General features: G+C 40.1%; 1 protein-coding gene across 6 annotated transcripts; it reads left to right on the top strand.

Annotated features, from left to right (window-relative positions):
• Positions 1-3,738: 3,738 nt before the first annotated feature.
• MLF1 (myeloid leukemia factor 1) lies at positions 3,739-22,740 on the top strand. 6 transcript variants are annotated; one of them, XM_079976196.1, is made up of 10 exons: positions 3,739-3,912; positions 8,494-8,647; positions 13,601-13,642; positions 13,765-13,809; positions 14,821-14,865; positions 18,312-18,398; positions 18,784-18,912; positions 20,294-20,453; positions 20,676-20,808; positions 21,453-22,740. In XM_079976196.1, the coding sequence occupies exons 1-10, from the start codon at positions 3,866-3,868 to the stop codon at positions 21,565-21,567; spliced, it is 957 nt and encodes a 318-aa protein (XP_079832322.1). In that variant the 5' UTR covers positions 3,739-3,865; the 3' UTR covers positions 21,568-22,740. The 6 variants fall into 6 exon arrangements, with proteins under 6 accessions (XP_079832322.1, XP_079832324.1, XP_079832323.1 ...); XM_079976198.1 differs by lacking the exon at positions 13,765-13,809; XM_079976197.1 differs by lacking the exon at positions 13,601-13,642.

Below are 22,740 nucleotides of genomic sequence, written 5' to 3' on the forward strand. Positions count from 1 at the left end.
GCAGGTACAAGGCAGGATTACATATAAACATTAATCTTAATAGTTCAAAGACTGTTAAACAAGGTAGAGCTTAGACAGGTATGAAAGCTCTTAATCCACTTATAACTAAGATTGATTATAATATGTTTAAAGCAATCACTAATATTCTGATCATAGCATAAGAGCACATAATCAATTATATGTTGAAGAAGAATATATCAGGGTAAACTTTAGGTGAACTAAGAAAAGGAATGTTGTGCATGGTACATCTTTGGTATGTGCAAGGGGGATTAAAAGGATAGCTATAGGATTAAAAAGGTGAAGCTTGAGTGTTTCAAGAAAGGCAAAAAGGGAGGGCAATAGTGATTCCCAGAATCTCCCAGAATCTCCCAGAATGCCACACAGAAAAGAGCCAATGTTTTACTATACTGGTATAGAAAGAGAACATCCTTTCATAAAGGTAAAGGGACCCCTGACCATTAAGCCCCGTCATGGATGACTCTGGGGTTGTGGCACTCATCTCGTTTTACTGGCCGAGGGAGCCGGCGTTTGTCCGCAGACAGCTTCCGGGTCGTGTGGCCAGCATGACTAAGCCGCTTCTGGCGAACCAGAGCAGCGCACAGAAACGCCGTCTACCTTCCCGCCAGAGCGGTACCTATTTATCTACTTGCACTTTGACGTGCTTTCAAACTGCTAGGTGGGCAGGAGCAGGGACCGAGCAATGGGAGCTCACCCTGTTGCAGGGATTTCAACCGCCAACCTTCTGATTGGCAAGCCCTAGGCTCTGTGGTTTAGACCACAGCGCCACCCACGTCCCAGCATATTTAAAATACTCAAGTGCAATTATACAACAACAATGATAATATGTATACCAAAAACCACAACAGCAATAAAATCTAAAACAGCAGGTGGCAGAGCAGCACAAAAACTAATCATTGGAAATAAAGCTCACAGTTAAAATGCCTTGGAGAATAAAAAGGTATTTGCAGCTCAGAATAGGTGTTAGGCAAACAACACTAGCAATGTATTCCACAAGCAGGGTGCCACCACTGAGAAGGTCCTTTCCCTGATTACTGCCTACCTTATATTTGACAGCAGGGGCATCCAAAGATTGACAGTGATACTCAGAGGACCTGGTCTTGAATATATTCCACTGCAAAACAGTCTATTTTAAGAACATTTGTTGTTACTTTTTAATAAGCAGAGATGTTGGTACTCCTGAGAAATAATCTCATGTGGCCTGAAATAAATGGCACTCCACTGACTACTATGGGAGCAAGTTCCATAGTTTAACTATGCTTTGCATGGAGAAGTACTTTCTTTTATCTGTCACTTGGATCTACAACCTCTCACAACAGGTCCTGCATGCTACTCAATATTAAGTCCATGGTCACTGCCCTCCCAGTCAGACCAGCTGTTCTAGGGCACAATCATTTAGGGCATCTACAAATTTTAGCTCTTTGTTGTGATGAACACATTATGTAACCAGTCTATGAGGCAGTAGCTGAAGTCACCTATTCTTGCAACTTTTTGATGTTTCCTTGATTTCATTCTTTATCTCAATATCTCCTGAGCCTTTTGGTCAGGGGCACAACAGCATGTCCCCAGCACTATGTTACTCTTGGGGCATGGTATCACTACCCACAACAGTTCTGCAGAGGAGTGCCCCTTTTGGGATTTCTAGCTTGCTGGACTCAATGCCCTCTTTGACCTCCAGGTGACACCACCTCCAATACGTCCTTCCCTGTCCTTCCTATAGAGTTTTTATCCAGAGACAACCATGTCTCATTGGTTCTCTCCATTCTACCAGGCGCCCATTATGCCTTCCATATCAATGCCATCCTTTAAGACCAAGCACTCCAGTTATTATTTTTTAAAGTATTTTTAAGGCAGTCTTCAGCCAAAGCTTGCATAGCAGCTTACAAAATCAAGACAGCTAAACAGAGGGATCACATGGTAAAGTTGAATAAAATGCTAGCATAACAAACCTTGTGGATTAACAGAGCATTCCTAAGTAAGAAACTTTGAAATTCCAAATTCCATCCAGGAGTCCCTGGGAGGGTCTTCTGCAGGCTGAACCAGCAGGTGAGGTGGGCCCAAATTTTGAGCATTGCACATAGGTCACATGACCATGCTGAACAGGGTTTTGTATAGGTCCTTGTCTTGCCCTCATCGCTTCCCCAGAATGCCCCATTTTGAGGATTTACACTAGGGCAAATTAGGCTGGCTGAGCAACTACTGCCAGTGTAGCCCCAGCTGAGCCAAGAAAGCCCAAGATCCCCCAATCCCAAACTCTTGCATCCCAGCTGATCTCATGCTGTAAAACACCTAAAACAAATGGGCTAATAAAATATAAATGATACAAAATACAGGATACAAGCATGGTTGTTTTACATAACTAATTCTTATTCCAGATGACTGAATTTTGATTTATTACTTAGTATGTCTTTTCATTACCAGCTGGGCAACCTGAGTCATCATTCTGTCAAAGGAGGTAACTTTAAGGTTGTTTTAAGGACACATACTTGTCTAGCTATTGTTTATTTTTTCAAACATATTGCATCACCTGAGCCCTGAGAATGGAATGTCATTTATCATTATGTAATTTAAAGCAGGAAAGCTTACTTCCTCTAATGATTCACATCATATTTCCGCTGCCATCACAAGAATCCAATACTTAGTTTTGTCAAGTAAAAGGGGGAAATGAATGATAAACCATGTCTTATTTATGAGTTTGGGGGTGCCAGAGTTTGTGGGTGCAAGACACCAATAATTCCTCGATTTAGTTAAGTGTTCAGTGCTTGCAGGGTTAAAATGGGTTGCTGGACACTGAATTTAGCAGTGTCAAAATGAGTGCTCACTGGAAGGACAGATCGTGAAGCTGAGGCTCCAATACTTTGGCCACCTCATGAGAAGAGAAGACTCCCTGGAAAAGACCCTGATGCTGGGAAAGATTGAGGGCAGAAGGAGAAGGGGACGTCAGAGGACAAGATGGCTGGACAGTGTTCTTGAAGCTACCAGCATGAGTTTGACCAAACTGTGGGAGGCAGCAGAAGACAGGAGTGCCTGGCGTGCTCTGGTCCATGGGGTCACGAAGAGTCGGACACGACTAAACGACAACAATCCATGATGCAGCTGCATTTGGAATGGTGCAGGGTGGTAATAAAACAATTTATTCTGATAATTCTGTATACAGATTTGGTTGCCGCCTCTCAAAAATGATAAGAGAGTTGGAAAATGCATCAAACCAGCATGCAATTTAAATTACAAATTGATAAAACAACTCAGATATATTATCCTGCTTTTAAAAACTGCTGCTGGTTTCTCTCGTTTGCAAGATGTGTATGCTTTTTATGTATTCGTTGTTATATCAGACTCCTGTTTAAATTTTATTTAAAAAGCAAAAAACCCTCTCAAGGATGGATAAAAAGGAAGGAAGGAAGGAAGGAGAGAGAGAGAGGGGTGGGCAGCCTTCATGTTAACTCGGCGCTGCCTCCTTGGCACCGCGATACCCATATGAAGGGTAGCTTCTCCCCGGAACTTTGGGGCGGAGGGGCGGCGGCGGCGGCGGAGGAACAGCGAACTGAAGACCACTTAAGGCAGCCGGGCCCCAGCGGGGAGGCCCCGCCTCGGAGCCCGTTGCCATGGCAGCATTCCTGCCCTATTGTCGCCCGCCGCCATGTTGGATGCTCGCCAGGGCCAATGGGAAAGAGAAGTGCTGGGTTCCGAGGGGGGCGTGGCGAGGGGAAAGGGGCGTGGCGGCCGAGCGGGCGGTTCGCCTCCTTAGAGCCCGTCGTCAGGGGAGGCCCGCGAGCGGCGGCAACACCTCGAGCGGGACGCGGCGGGCTGAAGGAGAAGCGCGAGAGGCGCCTCACGAGCCGGAGCCATGTTCGGGGGTTGGTCCAGAATCTTCGAGGAGGATCCTTTCTTCCGGTGAGGGGGGGCTCGGCCTGGGTTATGAGGGGGGGGGCTGCGTGTGGGGGGGGGCCTTCGTTCCTCACGGCGTCGCCCTGAGGGAGGCAGTGAAGGCGGCGTTGGCGTTTCCCCCATTTGCCCCATAGACATTCCCTCTGGGATGATGCGCATCTCTCCGTTGCCTTTTCCTCTTCTTGTCACACCCCCGCCGACCGTTTTCTGACGTTCCTTCTCTCCAGACGTGCCAAAAAGAGAGCGGAGCCTGACGGTGGGGGGGGGCCCTCAAAAACAACAATAATTCAGTCCCCCCCCTCCTTTTAAGGTCGCTGAATTCTCTTTTACTATCCTCCCCCCCCCCCTTTTAAGGGAAATTCCCATATTCCGAATAGGATTCCTCGCGAGAAAAGGGAACGGTTGACAGCTATGCTCTTTAAGTTAGCTGAACTTGCACCCGTTGAAATCGAAGCGAAGTGGCCTCGTTGATTTCCTTGGGGGACCCTAAGCTCGACTAAGTGAAGTTTGGATCCAGTCCAGACTAGTCCCTCTGCTCCCACGGAACTGTGTTATGCGTGCTTGAGGCGTGCAATGGAAAAAGAGGGCTGTAGTTCATGAAAGCTTGCTCTACAATAAAGCTGTTGGTTTTAAAGGTGCCCCTGGTCCCCCCCCCCTTTTTTTGGGTGTGTGTCTGAAGCCTGCCCAGAGTTCTGGAACTGAGCCACTGGCCTCCTCAGGAAAAGAATGGTTGGAGTGTTCTTTTGGTGCCTTGCTAAGCTTTGGTGTGAGCAGTGCTGTTCTCAGGACCTGGAAGTAAAAAGGGTTCAGTCCCATGTTTCCAAGGTGCTGAAAATGGCACCTATATAAACAACCCTATTTTCTCTTGCTCCCAAGAAGTTTTTAAGTTTCGTGCTGATATGCTGAAAGGGATGCCTTTCTAAAGCCTTTTTAAAACGCTGCGTGTTTTTTATTTTTATTTTTCAGATAACAAGTGGTTGTTGTTTCTGTGTTTACTTTCAGAAGCCTAGCATCTTTTAATGTGTCCCCTTTGTCATTGTTACTTCTGCAGTATAAAAAACATGTGGTCTCCAGTAGCATGAAATAGCATGAAAGTGCACAGCAGGAAAAACACAATTAAAGACATTTTTAGAGAGCAGTTAATGACCCTTTTGCAACTCAGTTTTTTTATGTTTTGTAAGTACTGAAAATTAGAAGGCATAAAACTTACTTCTTTTTTTATATAATTTTTTTTAATTGAATTGTACGTAACATATTACAATTTAAACATATTGTTTGCTTTCACTTTTAGGATTCTCAGAATCCCTAGACTTCCCACCGCCCTTCTCTGGTTTTCAATGTCAATCCCTTTTTCTTTCAGCTTATCGATATTTTAACTAATTTGTTAACAACAGTATTACCGTTTTTCATTGTGTTTTGTACATTACAAGTATTACTCTAATCCTGCCAAAGTTTTTAGTTGTTTACAATGTTCTCTTAAATAAATTCTATATTTTCCCCATTCTTTGTTAAGACTTCTTCTCATCCCAGTCTCTGATTCTCCTGGTCAATTTTGCCATTTCGGCATAGTCCATCATCTTCATTAGCCATTCTTCTTTGGTTGGAACTTTATCTTCTTTCCATCTCTGGGCCAGTAATATTCTTGCTGCTGTTGTCGCATACATAAATAGTATTTTCTGCTCTTTCGGAATCTCTGTACCTAAAATGCCTAACAAAAAAGCCTCTGTTTTTTTCACAAATGTTATTTTAAACATTTTCTTCAATTTGTGGGGAATGATATATAATGTATTTCATTTTGTTCTGTCACAATAGAACATGGGGTGGGGGGGGAGAGAAAAGGATTTATGTTCTTTTAAATAGCTTAAAATACTACTTTTCTCCTGCAGTAATCTAGGCCAAATGCACCTGGGAATCATTCTTCTTGTTCATATAAATTTTATATATGTCAGGCATTGTATCTGGTTAATCCTAAACACACTTACTAGGAATAAAACCCATTGATCACAGTGGGACTTACTTCTGAGTAAACACTGCATAGTCATCTTTTAATGCTGCAGTCCTATGTAGGCTTACCTGGAAATAAGGCTGAGTAGATGGGTATTATAAAAAAAAAAATAAGGCTGTGATCTTCTCTATATTTAATTGAGCTCTGTGTGGCTTACACTCAACATGTATGGGATCTGAAGTTCTGCACCTTTCCTTCAATTACATGTTTGTAAGCAACCCTAAATAACTTCAGCATTTGACATGGTAGGGGAGGACCTAGGTAGCAAGCTTGTGGTTGACCTTTTAACTTTTATGGCCTGGTTAAACCCGGAATGGTTTTAAAACCCAATTCTGATACAGTATTAGCTTTTGCTTGATGAATGCCCAGACAGAAGTTATATAACTCAGTGGGCCATCTTCATGCCTAGGTCCATACTTAAAAGTTGTAATCTGTCTTGATTATATAGCTCAGTTTAAGCTGGATTCAGGAGGCCTAATGCTTTCTTAACACTGTATGTGCAGGTGTTTTGGTTTTGGGAACTCCCTTAGTTAGTACACACCCAATCCTGTCTCTCGTGTATCCCCTTAAGCTAAAATTGTTCAAGGTCACACATCCTTTGAAATCTGAATGGAACTTGTGGATGATTTTACATAGTGTCAGCAACTTTTTAGATTGCTCTTTTAAAGTCCTTGACAAGGTTCTCAGCTTTTATGTCAGCTCTGCAGCCAACTCCTACTGTATTGAAATCCAGTGGCACTGATCCAAAAGCTTGCATGCACAGGCAGGTTCTTTCCTTTGCACTCGATCCTCCCTCCTCTTAACCACAATCTTGTCCTTTTAGTCTTCATGCAGAAGTCTAAACGTATCTTGCTGCTGCTTAGGAAGGTGGGAGGTGCAAAACAAGCAAAAGTATTGGCCTGTGGATACTCCACTTCTAGAAGGTCCACAGTAGTGTTGCTGGATTGGGACCAAAGGGTTCATTACTGACTCTGAGCCTCAAATTAATCCTGCACCTAGTTTCTTTTACTAGTCATCTAATTTCCTTTGCAATTTAGCAGAAATTAAGTTTGAAAAGTGCATAGCAAGCACCCACTAAAGCGTTTTGGGAATAGTCTCTACAGGATGTTTGTTTTGGTTTCTTTATTGTCTGCCTACTCTTTTGCACTTGGAGTGACATGAGGGAGTGCCTGTTAATAGAACCCATGCTATGTAATGTGGGAAGCAAGAGAACCATGGATGGATGCTGAGACCAGCAATGCACAGAGTCCTATATAGAAACTGTCAACATGTAATGGTAGTCTGATAAAAAGAATCCTATCAGTATAGGGAAAGGAAGTGTAAACTACGAAGCTCCTAGTTCAAATCTCACAATTTTATGAACCCTTTCCCAAAATTCAGGGCTCCCAACTATTACAAAATAAAACAATTACAAAATATGTGTGTGTGTGTGTGTGTACACCCACACACCTTGTAGGGACTGTGCAGTTCTGTTATTTTAGTAGCCATAATTGCTGACCATTGTCTTGTTTGGAAGCTGTTCAGAGTCTAATCTAAATTGTAATAGCAAGTGCTATTCTAGACATTGCAGACTAGATCATCATGCAAGTGGATAGGGCTACTACACATTGGAATTAATTTCTAAAACTGTGTACTAATATGAAAGCTTCCTCAGCCTCACAAGGAGAGATCTTGATCTGGCAAGCTAGAAATACTGTCTAGGATAAAATTGGTTTTATAAATGTCTCTCTGACCAAGCAGCTGTTCCAGGGAAGCTCTAGTTGATCTCAGTCAAAATGTTTTCTGGTCCTGCCAAGTTTTTTCCTGAATAGCGCAGACAGGTGCAGAAACAGTTTCCCTCCTGCAAAAGGCAGTCCTGTGCATTCAGTTAGCCAAGAAGTTCTCTGTATTATCTCACTCTTGATATTACAGTCATCTGCTGTGGCTGGTTTCTTGTACTGAACCATCTGTTCTAATAAAGCATTTCTGTTAAAAAAATAAATAAATTATGCAGACTAAGCTCTTTTCAAGGGATAAGAATCTATAGGAGAACAGTCACAGCAGACTGGCTGCTGTTTCCATGTTGAAATGATGCATATTCAGGTGCCAAGGACAGAACAATTATATACACTATCTCAGTCAATTCTAAACTGCATGCCAGAACACACCAGTGTCAGTTGGAAGAACTACTTGCATGCTCAGAGAAATGGTTTAGACTCCTATAAAGCTCTAAAAGCCTTTCAATTGGCTTCCTTTAAGAATAATAAATTTTGCTGTGAGTCTGTATTAGGAGTGATAATATTGAATGAACCCATTCTACCTGTTACAAAATTATCTGATCTTAGAGGATGTCATGTTGCCACTCTGTATGAGTCACTATTTCGAGTATGCCACTTCCTAATATTCTTTGTGTAACAGCGAAATGTGTACTGATTTTAATTTAAGACAGCAGTATGCTGTGGCTGTCCTAAGTAGGGTAAACACTGCACTCTCTCCATCAAGATAGCAGTTTTACACCTTGGAATCTTGTCTGTTTTTTCTAAATGCATGGCTATATATGAGCTATTTCTCTCTCTCACCCCCCCCCTTAATATTATCTCTAGGGATCCATTTGCCGCACACAATGATCATATGCGTCGTTTCTTTTCTGAACCTTTTGGACGAGATCCATTTCTCTCAATTAAAGATGGTGGGGAAGGAGCTCTACATCAAAGAGGACGTCCTGATTCTCAGGTTGCTTTAAGAGACAATCACAAGGTATGTCATTTTATAGTCTTGCAGGTTACCTGCAATCAGTGACAAAGTATGGTGGATCTCAGCTTGCTTCCCCACTCCCCCCAGCTGATGGTTTGGTACTTGGGCCAGTCAGTTTACTCTTGGTGCATCTCTCATGTAAATTGGGGAGAATGATGTTTAACTCTCTTTGTAAATAACCACCAAAAACTAGAATATTAACTCATGGAGCAAATAAATTAAACAAGGTTTAATGTGTTGAAACTTGCATTCTAACTGATCCCGTTTCCTGTAGAAAGATGTATTAGTTGGCACATTGATCCTTAAGTTTATTTGATTATGCAAACCTGTAACAGTACTATAACATCATGCTTAGTGACGTGATAGTATATTCCATCTAAGGCTGCAATCCTAATGGTGAACCCCATTGAATTCAAAAGGACATAACTTCTGAATGGACATGGTTAGGGTTGCAGTCTTGCTGGCATTGCAAGTCTTGGCATCAGCTGATAAAGAAAAATAAATTGACAGGAAACTTAATAGACATAGCAACTTCAAATATGTAACTGTAATACATTTTGCTTTACTTATATATTCACTATTGTACAAGGTATCCACTTATGTAATGATAAAGTAATATTTCTGCTTCAAAAAATGTGATGGTTACATTTTTATTTTGGTTCCTGGGGTTTGGAAGACTGTATTTATTTAGGTGTGTTGACTTTTACAATATCTTATGTTGGCTACGTAGTGTCAAAACTAAGCCTGTGGAATTTGCATTCATGGGTAACATAACCACAGGGGGTGTGGAATTGTGCCAAGATCAGTAAACTATACAGTGGGAACTGATGCTTTAATAAAGCTAGCAGCAGCAGAAACTGTCACCTGCGGGGTAGCCACCGGATTGTGTGCTTCTAGTTTAGAAGCATTTCTATTTGTAACGTAACAGTTGGGTTTGCTTCAGATTCAGTTCTGCTTTTGTGAGCAGCATCAGACTTTTCAACAAACGTTTAAACATTTAATCAGATATGCAAAGATACACTTGGGCTTCTCCATCTTTTGTTGCAATTGCAAGCCTGGGAACTTAGATTTAGTTGAATGTTTCCCCAAACTCTGATAATGGCTCTTGCTTGTCTCCAGGAGGATACAGGGGTGTGTGTGAATGTATGTATGTATGCATAAACTAGTGTATTGTACAGAAGTAAAAAAAATGACATTAGCTGCTGTACTGACTGTTATGTGACCCTCAAAAGGTTCCCCAGAATGGAATGTGGCCCTTGAGCTGAAAGAGGTTCCCCACCCCTGCCTTGAATTACAGGCTTATATCTACAATTCAGAAAAGAATACATAGTTAACTAATCATTTGTCTTTGAAAAAGACCAGATAGAGCAATGCAAACACCCCCATTAAAGCCCTCACATTTTATTTGCTATTACAAATTCCAAACACTCTTGCTCTGAGTGCCTGTCATACATATTGCACATCTAAGAGTACGTTAGAACTTGGGGAGCTATCTTAAACCATTGCACAACTCTACACTGGACAGTAGAAATCTTTTTGGCTGTGGAGATTCATATCTTACACGGATCAGAAATCGGGGAGTTATTCTGACCTGGTTGAACAGAAAAGGGCCCAGAATATGTTCCTTATAAACATACTTGGTATCTGTTAGTATGCCAATTCAATTCACCTATCTGAAACAATTGCATTTAAACTGATGGGCTAAGTTGGTACAACAATTGTTGGAACACATAGAGACTGCCTAAGCACTGTTTCTAAATAGAGTTCTTTCAGTCATTCAAGTTTTTTACAAGCTTGTTTTTCTGGCAATGGCAAAAAAATTTTCTTTAAGTATTTGATGCAGACCAGTCTGTATGCTTTGTTGTTGTTTAGTCATTTAAAGGTAAAGGTAAAGGTACCCCTGCCCGTACGGGCCAGTCTTGACAGACTCTGGGGTTGTGCGCCCATCTCACTTAAGAGGCCAGGGGCCATTGCTGTCCGGAGACACTTCCGGGTCACGTGGCCAGTGTGACATCGCTGCTCTGGCCAGAGCCAGAGCCGCACACGGAAACGCTGTTTACCTTCCCGCTGGTAAGCGGTCCCTATTTATCTACTTGCACCTGGAGGTGCTTTCGAACTGCTAGGTTGGCAGGCGCTGGGACCGAGCAGCGGGAGCGCACCCCGCCGCAGGGATTCGAACCGCCGACCTTTCGATCGGCAAGCCCTAGGCGCTGAGGCTTTAACCCACAGCGCCACCTGCGTCCTTTAGTCATTTAGTCGTGTCTGTAGCAGAGCTGGGGAATCTGTAGCCTGCTGGATGTTTTGAACTTTGAACTTCCATTGGTCCCAGCCAGGAAGGTTGATGGTCAAAGATGATGAGAGTTGTAGCCTAGCATTGTGTTTTGAACAAATAAATTTTAAAAATCATGTTAGTTGACAGCCGCTGAAACAGTGTCAACATACAACACTCTCGGTTGCACATGGTAGCTTATTTTAAAGTTCAATGACTCTATGTATCTTAACACTGTATATTGTATGTGACTTATTATGGTCTAAAAAACCCCCAAACTTTGTAAGAATGCTATTTAGGATTATAATGTGTGTTGGGGGACCCTAATAAGCCCTTCAAGCATAAGCATACAAAGGGGCTGCAGTTTATAACCAGAGTGCAATGCTTTTTTAGGAGTTGAAAACAATCCTAGGTCTCAATATATCCAGTTACAGAAGGATACACCAAAGCAGTGGGAGTTTGACTGGGGGATAGAATTACCCAGCTGGAGGGGCTTTGCATTTAGGAAGTAAGGCTGCTGTGCTGATGACTGTCTCTGCACCTGATCATATTATTAGTTCTTGGATTTACACAGACTGTGTGTTATTGCATTCATTTTACAAGGACATAATGTGTAGAAACCTGGAAATAATCAGGTTCTCTAAAAGTAATGTTTAAACTGATTCTCCCTCTGAAATGATGTGAGCTTATGTTACTTCCACGTATTCCTTTTGTCTGTTATTTAGCATTATTATTTCCTTTCCTTTCTCCTAATAAAATCAGGCCCATTTAACACAAATCAACCCACGTCTTTTGCAGCCGTCAGTAGTCTAATTGGGATTGGTCATACGTAATGTTAAAAATATTCCTTCGTTAAGAGATTAATCTTAACACCAATTTGAGCAACCTTCACTATTCCAGCTGCTGCTAAAAAGCTTCTAGTCCGTATTTGTGGTAGGCCAAACAATACACACTAAGACTGCAACTTATGTGGGGGTTACATTCTGGGGATTGCACCTAAAGCCAAAACTGCATATAGTCAAAATACATGAGGTGCAATGGTGGGTGGGATTGCCAAAGCCCCCCCCCCCCAGATGCCTGTTCCCTTTCTGTTCCCCTTTTATTTTTTTTAATATTTTTTTTTGGTGAAGCACGTAAAGCTGAATGCACACCAATTGAATGTGCATAAGCTTACTTCCTTTAACTATATTGCAAAACAGGCTGCTGTGGCAGCATCACTTACCAGAATAAATACTCCTCTTTGGTTGAGTGCTGGGAAGATTTTCCAAGTGTGTGTCTGAATTCCTCCTGCCCTCCAAAATAAAGTTAAGTTACTGTTGTCTGACTCTGGGGAAACAAAGGAGTAGGGATTACATGAGGATAGAAATAAATGAGTTTTAGGAATGAAGGAGATAGAGATGGTAGGTTATAGATGAGCAGAGTTGGTTTTGCATGTCCATGAGCCTTTGCGTTGTAAAACATAGTGTTAAATGAATAAGTACAAAATGACTATTGTAGTAAAATACATTTTGATGTGATAGCTTGATGTAAGTATACCTTTTATGCATGCTTTGGGGAATTCAGATTTATATCCAGACTCTCCAATCATTTTTTCATGCAGAGATATTCAAGACCAGTTGGCTGAATTCTCATATTAGATGGTGTTTATAGCATCATCTATTTATATGTGTGTACTAGCATATAATTTCTTCACTGTGGATTTATAAGTCAGACCATTCTGTATATGGTGATAGATTTACTCAGAACTTCTTTGCAATGACCTTTGAAACTGCTGACATGGGAGAGATGATTTGGTTTAACGCCAGGGTTCTATGAATATTTTAGAGAATATGTATGTATTTCATTGCTAACTCTACATTAATCTCTTGCTTTTACATAAAATGAATGCTTGTAGCAGAGTAGCTGCATCACTTATTTTAATTTTTGTGACCTGCAGTTTATTCTAGCTCTTTGAAATTTAGTTACCAAAATTTATCTGTTGAGTAGGAACAGATTTGTTGGTTTTAATCAACTTCTCTCCATCTGAACTGGCTAATCGTGACTGCAAATAAACAGAATTGAATATCTGGAAAAGCAGGAAAACTGTAAAGTACTGTACAGAACTTAAAGGTACATGGCAATACTTTGGTACACAAAAGCACATGCATTCAAACTTAGGCACTTTCAATTTAAACATAGTTTATACTATCTCAGGGACCACATTAGATGTGACAGAAGCAGCCATTTTTCTTCACATTTCCCTGGTCATGTACAAAGCAGGGGTGGGGGGCATCTAATTGTAGCATCAAAAGGGATGCATAGGGGTGAGAGGAATGGAATAATCCTGCTTCCCTTGTCTTACTTGTCTGTAGCTTGTTGCCCATGGCACTATTCACTCAGCCTAGTTCACTTCAGATAATGGATCCAGGTTGTTATGGTAGGAGTTTGGATAATGGATCATAAGAAGATTATGTGGTGGAGGGTTTGTCTCTTATCCCTCCAGTAGTAAAAATTAAACCCATCCCCTGCTTACATGTAAACAGTATGGCTGCCACCGTCACATCTATTTTGGTCCTTCGTTGTTTTGGTTATGCTGTGCCTTATTTAAATTTGAGCTAGGGAGTTTTAAGTCCGTCCCCCCCCCCCATTAATTTGAACCATCTGACACATCGTGCAGCAATTCACATAAGGTGATATTTTTCTTTCAGACGAGCTGTTCCCTTATGCCTTTTGGCAGTTTTGGTGGCATGGTTAGTATACTAAATGCTAAACTCTGTCTTCTGGTGATCTGGGCATGCCTTCCTTCTGTATTTTAATCTTTAAATCATGTTACTAATATACAGATTTACATGAACTGATGCTTCTTTTTCAGGCAGCGAGTTTTCCGCTTATGCCTTTTGGCAGTTTTGGTGGCATGGTCAGTATACTAAAATACAGATCTCTAATGCTTGGTGATATAAGCATGTTGTTGTCCTAAGGGCCCATCCAGAATAGTATTCACTTTAGTTTTTGGTCCTTCTCTGTTCCAGAAGAAACTGTAAAATACTTCTGCATTTATAAAAAATATAGTATGTTAAAAATAAATGTATGTGGATTAAATTAATAATTTCATTTAAATACATTTGTATTTGACAAATATGTATGGAATTAGTGTTTTTCTTTCCATTCTTTATTTTCTTTTTGTTGTATTTTTTATGCACCTTTAGTTTCCTTTTTTGTCTTTTTCACTTTATTTTGTTTAATTGAAATGTTTTCAGTAAAATATAAATAATTAAAAAATACATCTCCTGCATACAAGTTTCCTCTTCCACTCTGTTGGAAGTGTAGGTTCAGTTTTTTAAAAGTTGTTGTGTGAACAATGCTGAATTTGCACGATTCCATTTGCACTGGTCTGCTCCCCAAATTGTCCCAAATGGGCCAGTGGTAATAAGACAGGTTAATGAAGTAGCTGAGCTCTGGGATTATGACATAACTAAGTTAGTTTATAGCATATTAAATCTGCAGCTGGAAATTTATGAAATTCCTAGGTGATCAATTACAATGCTGAAATTTAACAGTTTAAAAACTCAAGTGTTGGGGTGACAAAAGTTCCAGTAAAAAAGGAGACAAGGCAGGATGATGGTACAAGACATTTGCCTGCACCAATATCCCATACAGCCTCTTCAGTAAGGTGAAAATGTCACTCAAAATTTAGAAGGTAAACTAAGTGGCAAAAAGTGTGAGCTGTGCCACTTATGCAAATAGCAGCAGATGATTTCATGAAAAGCCACAATCTGAATGTACCCTGCATGCTTTCATTCTTTAGACCAGACTTTGCCATGCCGATGGGAGTTGTAGTCTCCCATCAAGAGGTTGCTAGGTTGGCGAAGGCTGCTTTAGACAGTAGCACTAATGCAGTAATTTATATGAGCTGGTATTTCTCTTTCAGGCAATGAGTTCCCCCCTTATGCCTTTTGGCTGTTTTGGTGGCATGGTTAGTATACTAAACAAACATGAGTTTCTAATTTTTTGCTGACGTGGGCATGTCTGTCTGGTTCTGTTTCTGCCCCCTCCCACAATGCAGTAAGCTTTGTGAAATGCATTTTAGAATCCTCCCCCCATTTGTGAACTGTTAAACTTCCTGTGCGGACTGAAATTATGCTAATATGCAAGACCATCTCTCTTTTCTGCATGCATGAAATAAATTGCCACAAGGGTAAAAACACACAAGATTTCCATAAAGTCTCTGAACTGTTTTCGTTACAATGAATTGGAGTACAGTAGTGGTGTTTGCATTGAGAGAGGTCTAGAATGTTATTTATTGGACTCATGCTATTTCCTTTTAATATGCATAGAATAGTGCACGTTCGAAAAAGTTACGTTATTAGAGAATAGCACTATATCAAGCAAGTGGCTGGTTCAGCTTTGGGTCTACTATGCTAATGACATGGGCTTCTCTCCTTTGACCTTGAATAACATTTCTGTGAAATGTAGATACCCAGAAACTTCTTTAAGGACTCTTTTTCCACCTTTGGGTTTCTTCTGAGACCTTTTTCAAATGAATGTTGAAAAGTAGTACTTCTACTATAGAGGCACCACATTTTCCCAGCATTCAAGTTGGAAAAACTTGTTTGTTTATTTACTGATTTCTTCTTTTGCTCAAAGTACGTTTTGCCCTTCTTCCTGATGGCATGTCCACTGCTGTTGCTATGGAGTGTGATAATGTCTGTAATACCGTTACAATCACAATCCATTAAGTGTAGAATGGATATCTCACAATGCCTCTTACTTGAAGCTAGGGAGACAGTCTAGCTAAATGTGGTTGGGATAGGCTTTGAAGTTTGGTTGTCTTCACAAGCTTATCTAACAACTTTGACTCTTAATTGTTGGCATTCTGTTGCTGACTTCTTGCTGAGCTTGAAAAAATGCTTCCTTTTCTTTCTATGCTTTGCCTAGGACTATTATAATTTTGAAGCTAATAATTTTTTAAAAATTGATTGTATTCCACATATACATAAATCAAAATGCACAAACTTAAATGGAAAAAAGGAAATATAGAAACTTATGTAGAGGGAGCAAAAAAGAAGAAGAATAAAAGCAGAAAGGAAGAAAGAAGTAAGAGATACGAATATATACCTTTCATAATAATTTTCTTATCAGTCTGAATTGTCTCTCCACATTATGTTTTGCATCCAAGTGTATTCCACAGGGTTGTGGATTCACTGGTTATGGAATGCAGGGAGCATTGCGCTTATAAGAAAAATAACTTCTGTATTTTTTGGTCTACATTATTCCAGGAGACAGTTTATAAATGTATGGGTACCATTGTCTGTTGAAGTTTAAATAATCAGAGATGCTTTAATGAAGCTTCCAGAAATTATGGCTTGGAAGTTAATACCACAGCTTCTTGTTTTCTCTGGAAGGTATACCATTTACTGTTCTTGAGGTTCAAGTTCCCTGGCCATTTCTTTATTCCCTTCACTTTCTTCCTGCTTCCCTGGCCCTTTTCTCAAAAATTACAGATCTGTTTGCAGCCTAGCATAGACTATACCAAGCAAATATCTATAAGATCTGCCCAGTTCTGCACAGAATTTGGGTTTAATTACCAGTGAATGTGAAGCTTTTGGGCATGCAGTGTTTTGCCAATTAACACTGCAGGTTCTTTAAAAGATCTTTTGTAGTCAGTCTATGAGGGAAAATATATTTTTATTTGAACAGAATAGGAAAACCTCATCAAACAGCAGCAACAAAAAACCCCTCAAATAGTAAACCTTCTTACAACAAGAAATAACCTCAAAGGAACAGTTCCAAAGAAACAATTCTCCCCCCTCCACCAGATCCAACTGTGGGAAGCCTCAGCAGTGTTTGGTTCATCATCCTCTTCCTCCTCAACCACTTTGCCCTGCACTATTTGTACCTGCCTCAACCAGGTGGGGCTGGATGTCTCCACAGCCGTCACCTGTGCATATAAGGGCTCCTAATCTGGGCAATCAAGCCCCAACTGGGCCACTCTCAAGGGCAGGAGTGCTCCTGCAAGGACTCACAGGAAGGGTTGGCTGCGTAAAGCCAAACCTACACCACCTCGCTTTTTCTCCTGCATTTTCCACTACATAAAGTCACCATTATTTCTTACATTAATCCTCTCAGTGAGCCCAGTTTACTTCCTATAAAGGCTTTTGCATGCTTCTGCTAATGTTTCATGTGTCTTGTGCTAGTAATCCATCGGCTGGAATGCATGTGACAAATGGTATCTGTGTAAACGGAAGCCTTGGTAACTGAGAAGTCATAACAGACACTGGAGCCAAGTCAACAGTCTTTCATATAAGCCTACTTGTTGTGCACTCTCAACAGACCATATTCTCCTTTGCAGCAAGTGAAATTTTATTCCTAAATTACAAATAATAAATCATAGACTGGAATCTGAGTCATAGATTCTTTCATCAACTCATAAATTCTTGATCTAGGCCTAGCCAATTCAAATAGTCCATACAAAAGAGTGCAGCTTTTTTTTAGCATTTAATGATAAAAAAATAATTAATTTTTGTTCCCTTTACCCCAGTGAATAACTACATAATGTTACTGTATAAAAGAAAAAAAGAAAAGAAAAAAGGCAGTAACAAGGTGTTGCCTTTTAATACCTTGCAACATTCTCAAATTCACTTGTGGAGGGCTTTCATTTTTTGAGTTCGCTTTTTTTCCAACATTACTTTAGTTACCTTTGTGATAGTTACTTCAGGCAGTTACTGTGCAGTAGGATTTCAGAAATTTACAATGGCTGGGAAATCTATCCTAAAAATTCTTACATGAAACCAGTCCATCCTTTGACCAAGTTCATTTGAGGTTAATGAGAAAAGCCTTTCTGATCCCTCTAGAGAACTGTTTTTCAAAAAGCCTCTCACACTTTCCTCTCTAGTAGACTAAGGGCCAGACTAGAGGTGACATGGGATCTGCCATGGTTTTGGTTTTGCTAATTAGAAACCCCACAGGGCTGCTTTGGAAATTGGGGAAGTGTCGCTTTGGAAGAAGGTGCCTAAGCCTTTCTAACTAATGTCTTTTCTGCACTCTGAATTACTCCCTCCTTCCCAGCTGCTATTAGATCTGCAGAGGAGGAAAGACAGATACAAATCAAATCAAAATGCTTGGTTTAAAAAGCATCATGTGCTCACCACCTCACACACATGGAATCTTTGTTGTTGTACCTTGTACTCGTACCTTTTACCCTGGTACTCTTGCTTGCTTTTAATGTTTGCTTGTGTGTTTTTTTTAATGGGGATTATTAAAGGTGGTCTCTTCCCTTCTTCTGGTATTCCCTTCAAAGAAGTAAAAATGTATTTGTGTGCATACACACACACACACACACACACACACACACACAGTGTCAAGAACCTCATGGTGAATGTATGTTTCTCTCTAATTATCTTTTCAATTCTCTTCTGGCAGAACATGGATTTCAGGGATCATTTCTCTGCAATGGACAGAATGATGTCAACCATGAGAAACAGTATGATGGAATTGCACAGAAATTTTGTAAGTTGGTATTTTCCTAAATGTTTAAACTAAAAACTACACAAGGATTCTTCATTAAATTCATATGGTGTCCTGGAGTGTATTTTTACAAGCTTCAGGTGTCCAAGCAAGTGGCTGCTTACAAATCTGCTGTTATGTACAATAAGCGTGGTTCTAAATTCTGTTCTCCAAGTGAATGGCTTCACTGCTTAGTCATTCTGATCACTTGGCAGGCTTAGGACAGCCATTATGGCATTTTGAAGACTAGAGAGAGTTGCAGTCCCTTAAGATTTTCTCCTTTCCTAATCTAAATGGAGCAATGTACAACATTAAATCTAGGCTTCTGCTACGGACTCCTATCTTGGTGTTTACGCTGTTCTTAATCATTTATTATGTTTAACTTCAGGATAAAATGGCACTTGATCCAAATGCTCACTCATTCAGTTCTTCCTCAGTGATGACTTATTCCAAGAAGGGTGATGAACCTCCAAAGGTTTTCCAGGCTTCAGCTCAGACACGTGTGGCTCCAGGAGGGGTAAGTTAGTCTCTTGGGGTTTGGGGGTTCCCTGTTGAGATAAATCCACGGATTTGAATGAAGGATGGGGCAGTAATAATGTAGAGGGAGCATAAGCTTTGTAAATCTTCATATTCATAACAAATTGTAATTTTACCATTTTAAACCCCATTTACAACCCTGGTTTGCAGAGCAAGTACAAACCCTATTTAGATGTGGTTTGCTGTGGTTTCCTGGAAGTAGACAACTAAGTGGTGGGCACAAGTGAGTTTGTGAGCATAGAGTTCATCCCATAGTGCCAAACCATGGGTTTGTGTTGTGTAACTTGGCCTACTGCTTCTTATGGCATTTATCAGTGAGATTAGTTGAAGAGGAACATTGAAGAAGCTAAGCAACAATACACATAAATATATCCTACAATGCTACAAATAACAGGCAGTGGCATAAAATAGGTGTCATCTGTTCAGACCAAGTACTTGATTTTTAAATGCTTATATAATGCTTAAGATGCCCTTTCATTGGCTTCCTCACAGCTGTTACATCTAATTTTGTTAAGAAATTTGAATTTGAACCCTGAAGTCAGGTTCATGAATGATTATATATAAGCAGAAGGCTGTTGAAAATAACTTATAACAGATCACTTCAGAGCTCTAGCCAGCACTTGGTTATCAAAAAGCTTCTAATAATATACCTATGAGCATGCCGATAAGCAAAGCCAAGATTGTCAAGTTGGTTAGCATGACATACTAATAGTTGGTGTCCCTTTCATGTAGCAAATACCAACACACACTTATCTCTCTAGCCGAAACGTCCATTCACAGGCTATATTTAGATTAGGCTCTGGTGGTTTTTGAAACCATTCTAACAGAGAATAATATCAAGACCTTGAGGTGGTAGGAATAGATTCCAGCTCCTTTTTTGTGTGGATCACAGACATGCATGTTGTGGCCATAGTTCAACAAGTAATAGTGAATGCAAGTAATAGTGAATTAAGTACACAACTGGGTATTTGCCTTCTCCACCCTCTTTTTGCTGCATCAGATCTTGCTGCTGAAGAAACAAGCTGTTTTTTAAATGGAACAGCTGCTTATCTCTTCAAAGTGGCAACTGCCGCAGTACAAATGAAGGTAAAGCTCCAACTGTGTTTGGTTCTATATTGTGTTCAGATGTTAGCATTTGTTGTGTGCTTGACATGCTGTTTCCTTTTCATTTCACTCCCTGTTTACAGCAGAGACAAGATATGTGCATACACTGTGTTCATAATCTTGCACAGTTTGCTTGAAAAGGGAAATCCAAAATACTAATTGAAAATATTGTTTCACAGTGGTGACGTTTTAATTTTCTTTCTCTCTCTCTCTCTCTCTCTCTCTCTCTGTGTGTGTGTGTGTGTGTGTGTGTACAGATTAAAGAAACCAGAAAAGCACTTAAAGATTCTGAAAGTGGGCTTGAAAAAATGTCTATTGGTCATCACATTCAAGATCGTGCTCATGTTGTTCAGAAGGCCAAGAACAACAAAACTGGTGATGAGGAACTGAATCAAGAATTTGTTAATTTAGATGAAGGTAAGAAACCTTGTGGCTTACATGGGTTTTTGTTTGTAGTAACACAGTTCTGCCAATGTTTTACAGAGGTGCACATACATATACATAAAATTTAGTATGGATGTTTTCTCTCCACTGCACCCCCTATTCGTGTTTTGTATTGGGATATAGTACTTTTAAACACTTCCTGCGCTGGTTGCATCAACTAAGGATGCTCACTTTAAAATTTCATTTGTTGCACAGGTGAAGCTCATGCATTTGATGAACAATGGCAGAAGGAGATTCTGAAGTACAAACCCTCTGGAATAAGAAATGGTATAGATTCACCAAGACATAGAAACAGCCATCACATAAGCAAGGAAGAAGCAGTAAGAAGGTAGAAATCATTGTTGTCTTGCTGCTCTGCTTTCCCAGTTTTCTGTAAGAAAAAAGAATGCCAGAATGCTCTCACTGAAGTAGATGTCTACTGTGCTTTGACAGTTTTGTGCAATTACATTTGTTGACTGCTGTTGACAAGTGTTGTGATGCACCACCCATGCAAGCACACTTGTGTTGCGGCTGGATTGCAGGTGTGGGAGACCCAGTCTTGATCCTGAACTTTCCAGTTTCAGTTTGCCACTTTCATGAGAAGGGCCTTCAGAAAAAAGAGCCTGTGGAAGAAACAAGGGATTGACTTAATGGTCCCTCATGGATTAAGATGAATGTAAATTGGGCTGGGGGGGAAAGGCTGTGTTGTATCTGGCTACTTCATTCCCTCTCCCGTTAGGAAAGTCTCTGCATTTAACTATGGGTGTATATTGATTTAAGCAGTAGTCTTGTAATTTTTTAAATGAAATGAAAAAGGGGAGGGAGAGTTTGAACCCAGGTTTCACCTTCTAGTTTTGTGAGGAAACTGATAATAATACAGTATAGCCTTTGCGGTTGCTTGGTTGTTATCTGGCTATGAGAGTTCAGTGCCCTTATTTTTCCTAACCTGTTTCCCAAACATCAAGTATTCTATCTTTCTAAATACTATTTCAGAGAGAAGACCCCCCGCCCAAGGGTATCCATCGAGGGACCCAGGAAGCCTAAACCTTCTGTGGAGAAGCTCAATATCAAGGGATCACATGTTCCGCTCAAAACCAGCAAAAAATAAATTGCTGTGTTGCTTTTCATGTCATCAGGCTATTTCTTCGGAGGACGCAATAATTCTGGATCAACGACTAAGACCAAGCTCTCTGTTTCTAGCAGTAGTGAATTTTGCTCTCTTGACTATTGAATGTTTGTGATAGCTCCAGCTCCTTGGTAACATTTGGCTTTGAGAGTAGTTAAGGAAAACACTGATGCTGGAAAGCACTTTATGGAGTTATTTTCTTTTTTTTTAGGATGAGGCAGAATGTCAAAGCAAATAGTTTGCATTAACAGTGCTCCAGCAAGTGTAGAGCCAAAAAAACAAAAACAAAACATGTATCATTGCAGCTACATGTACAGGTATTCAAGGAAGTACAGTTAATAAACTTCAGTTTTTAACTCAAATACGGGTGTAGTTTTGGTGAAGATCCAATCTGTCAGTGTCTAAAGCATTGTAAAGAAGTATCTAGATCTATTAAGCAATACTTTACGAAATAGCATGTATACTACACTTCTAGTCAATATTGATGAGTAACATTCAATATTGATGAGCCTTGCAAAAAAAGTTAGATAAGCTGCATAAATAAAATTGAATTTTATCATACATTTTCTGTTTTGCATATCTCTTTACACAACAACCATTTCCTAAATTGTTGGCTGTTCTGCTTCCTTGAAAGATAATCCTCTGTTTCAGCTCCACCATGCTCTTTTCTAAGATTCAAATGCATGTTACTAGTCTCTTCCCTATAGCAAGAAAGTTACTGTCCTACATATTAAAACAAGCTCTAACCTTTTGGGCAGATTGAAGTTAGGAGTCATACTTGAGCTAGAGAACAACCTAGAGTATAATTTGTTGACATTCTTGTGAAGGAAAAATGGTTTCTGGATTTAATTATTAGATGTAATGGGCTTTTAAATGAATTGTGAATAGAAAAACCATGAACTTGATCCAGTTTCTATGTTGCATCTGATCGCTGTTCAGATGTTATCAATATAGGTTGCCTAAGTAGACCCCATAAGACTTTCTGGGGGCAAAGAACACGAAGAATCTGAATTGCTGCACTTAAGTCATTGAGACATTACATAAGCTCCAGAAATGGGTTCTAAATTTCTCAACATGACTCACTTGGATCTCTGTGTATCAGATTGTACTGGTTTGTTTCCCCTGTGGTTGAATAAAGTAGGTTTTCTTTCACTA

This window comes from Podarcis cretensis, assembly GCF_951804945.1.
Source record: "Podarcis cretensis genome assembly, chromosome: 5".
Classification (NCBI taxonomy): domain Eukaryota; kingdom Metazoa; phylum Chordata; class Lepidosauria; order Squamata; family Lacertidae; genus Podarcis; species Podarcis cretensis.

Coding starts and splice junctions, on each gene's coding strand:
- MLF1 (XM_079976196.1), top strand. CDS start 3,866: ATGTTCGGGGGTTGGTCCAGAATCTTCGAGGAGGATCCTTTCTTCCG. Junction 13,643..13,764: donor TTGGCAGTTTTGGTGGCATG/GTTAGTATACTA, acceptor CTTCTTTTTCAG/GCAGCGAGTTTTCCGCTTAT. Junction 18,913..20,293: donor CACGTGTGGCTCCAGGAGGG/GTAAGTTAGTCT, acceptor GTGTGTGTACAG/ATTAAAGAAACCAGAAAAGC.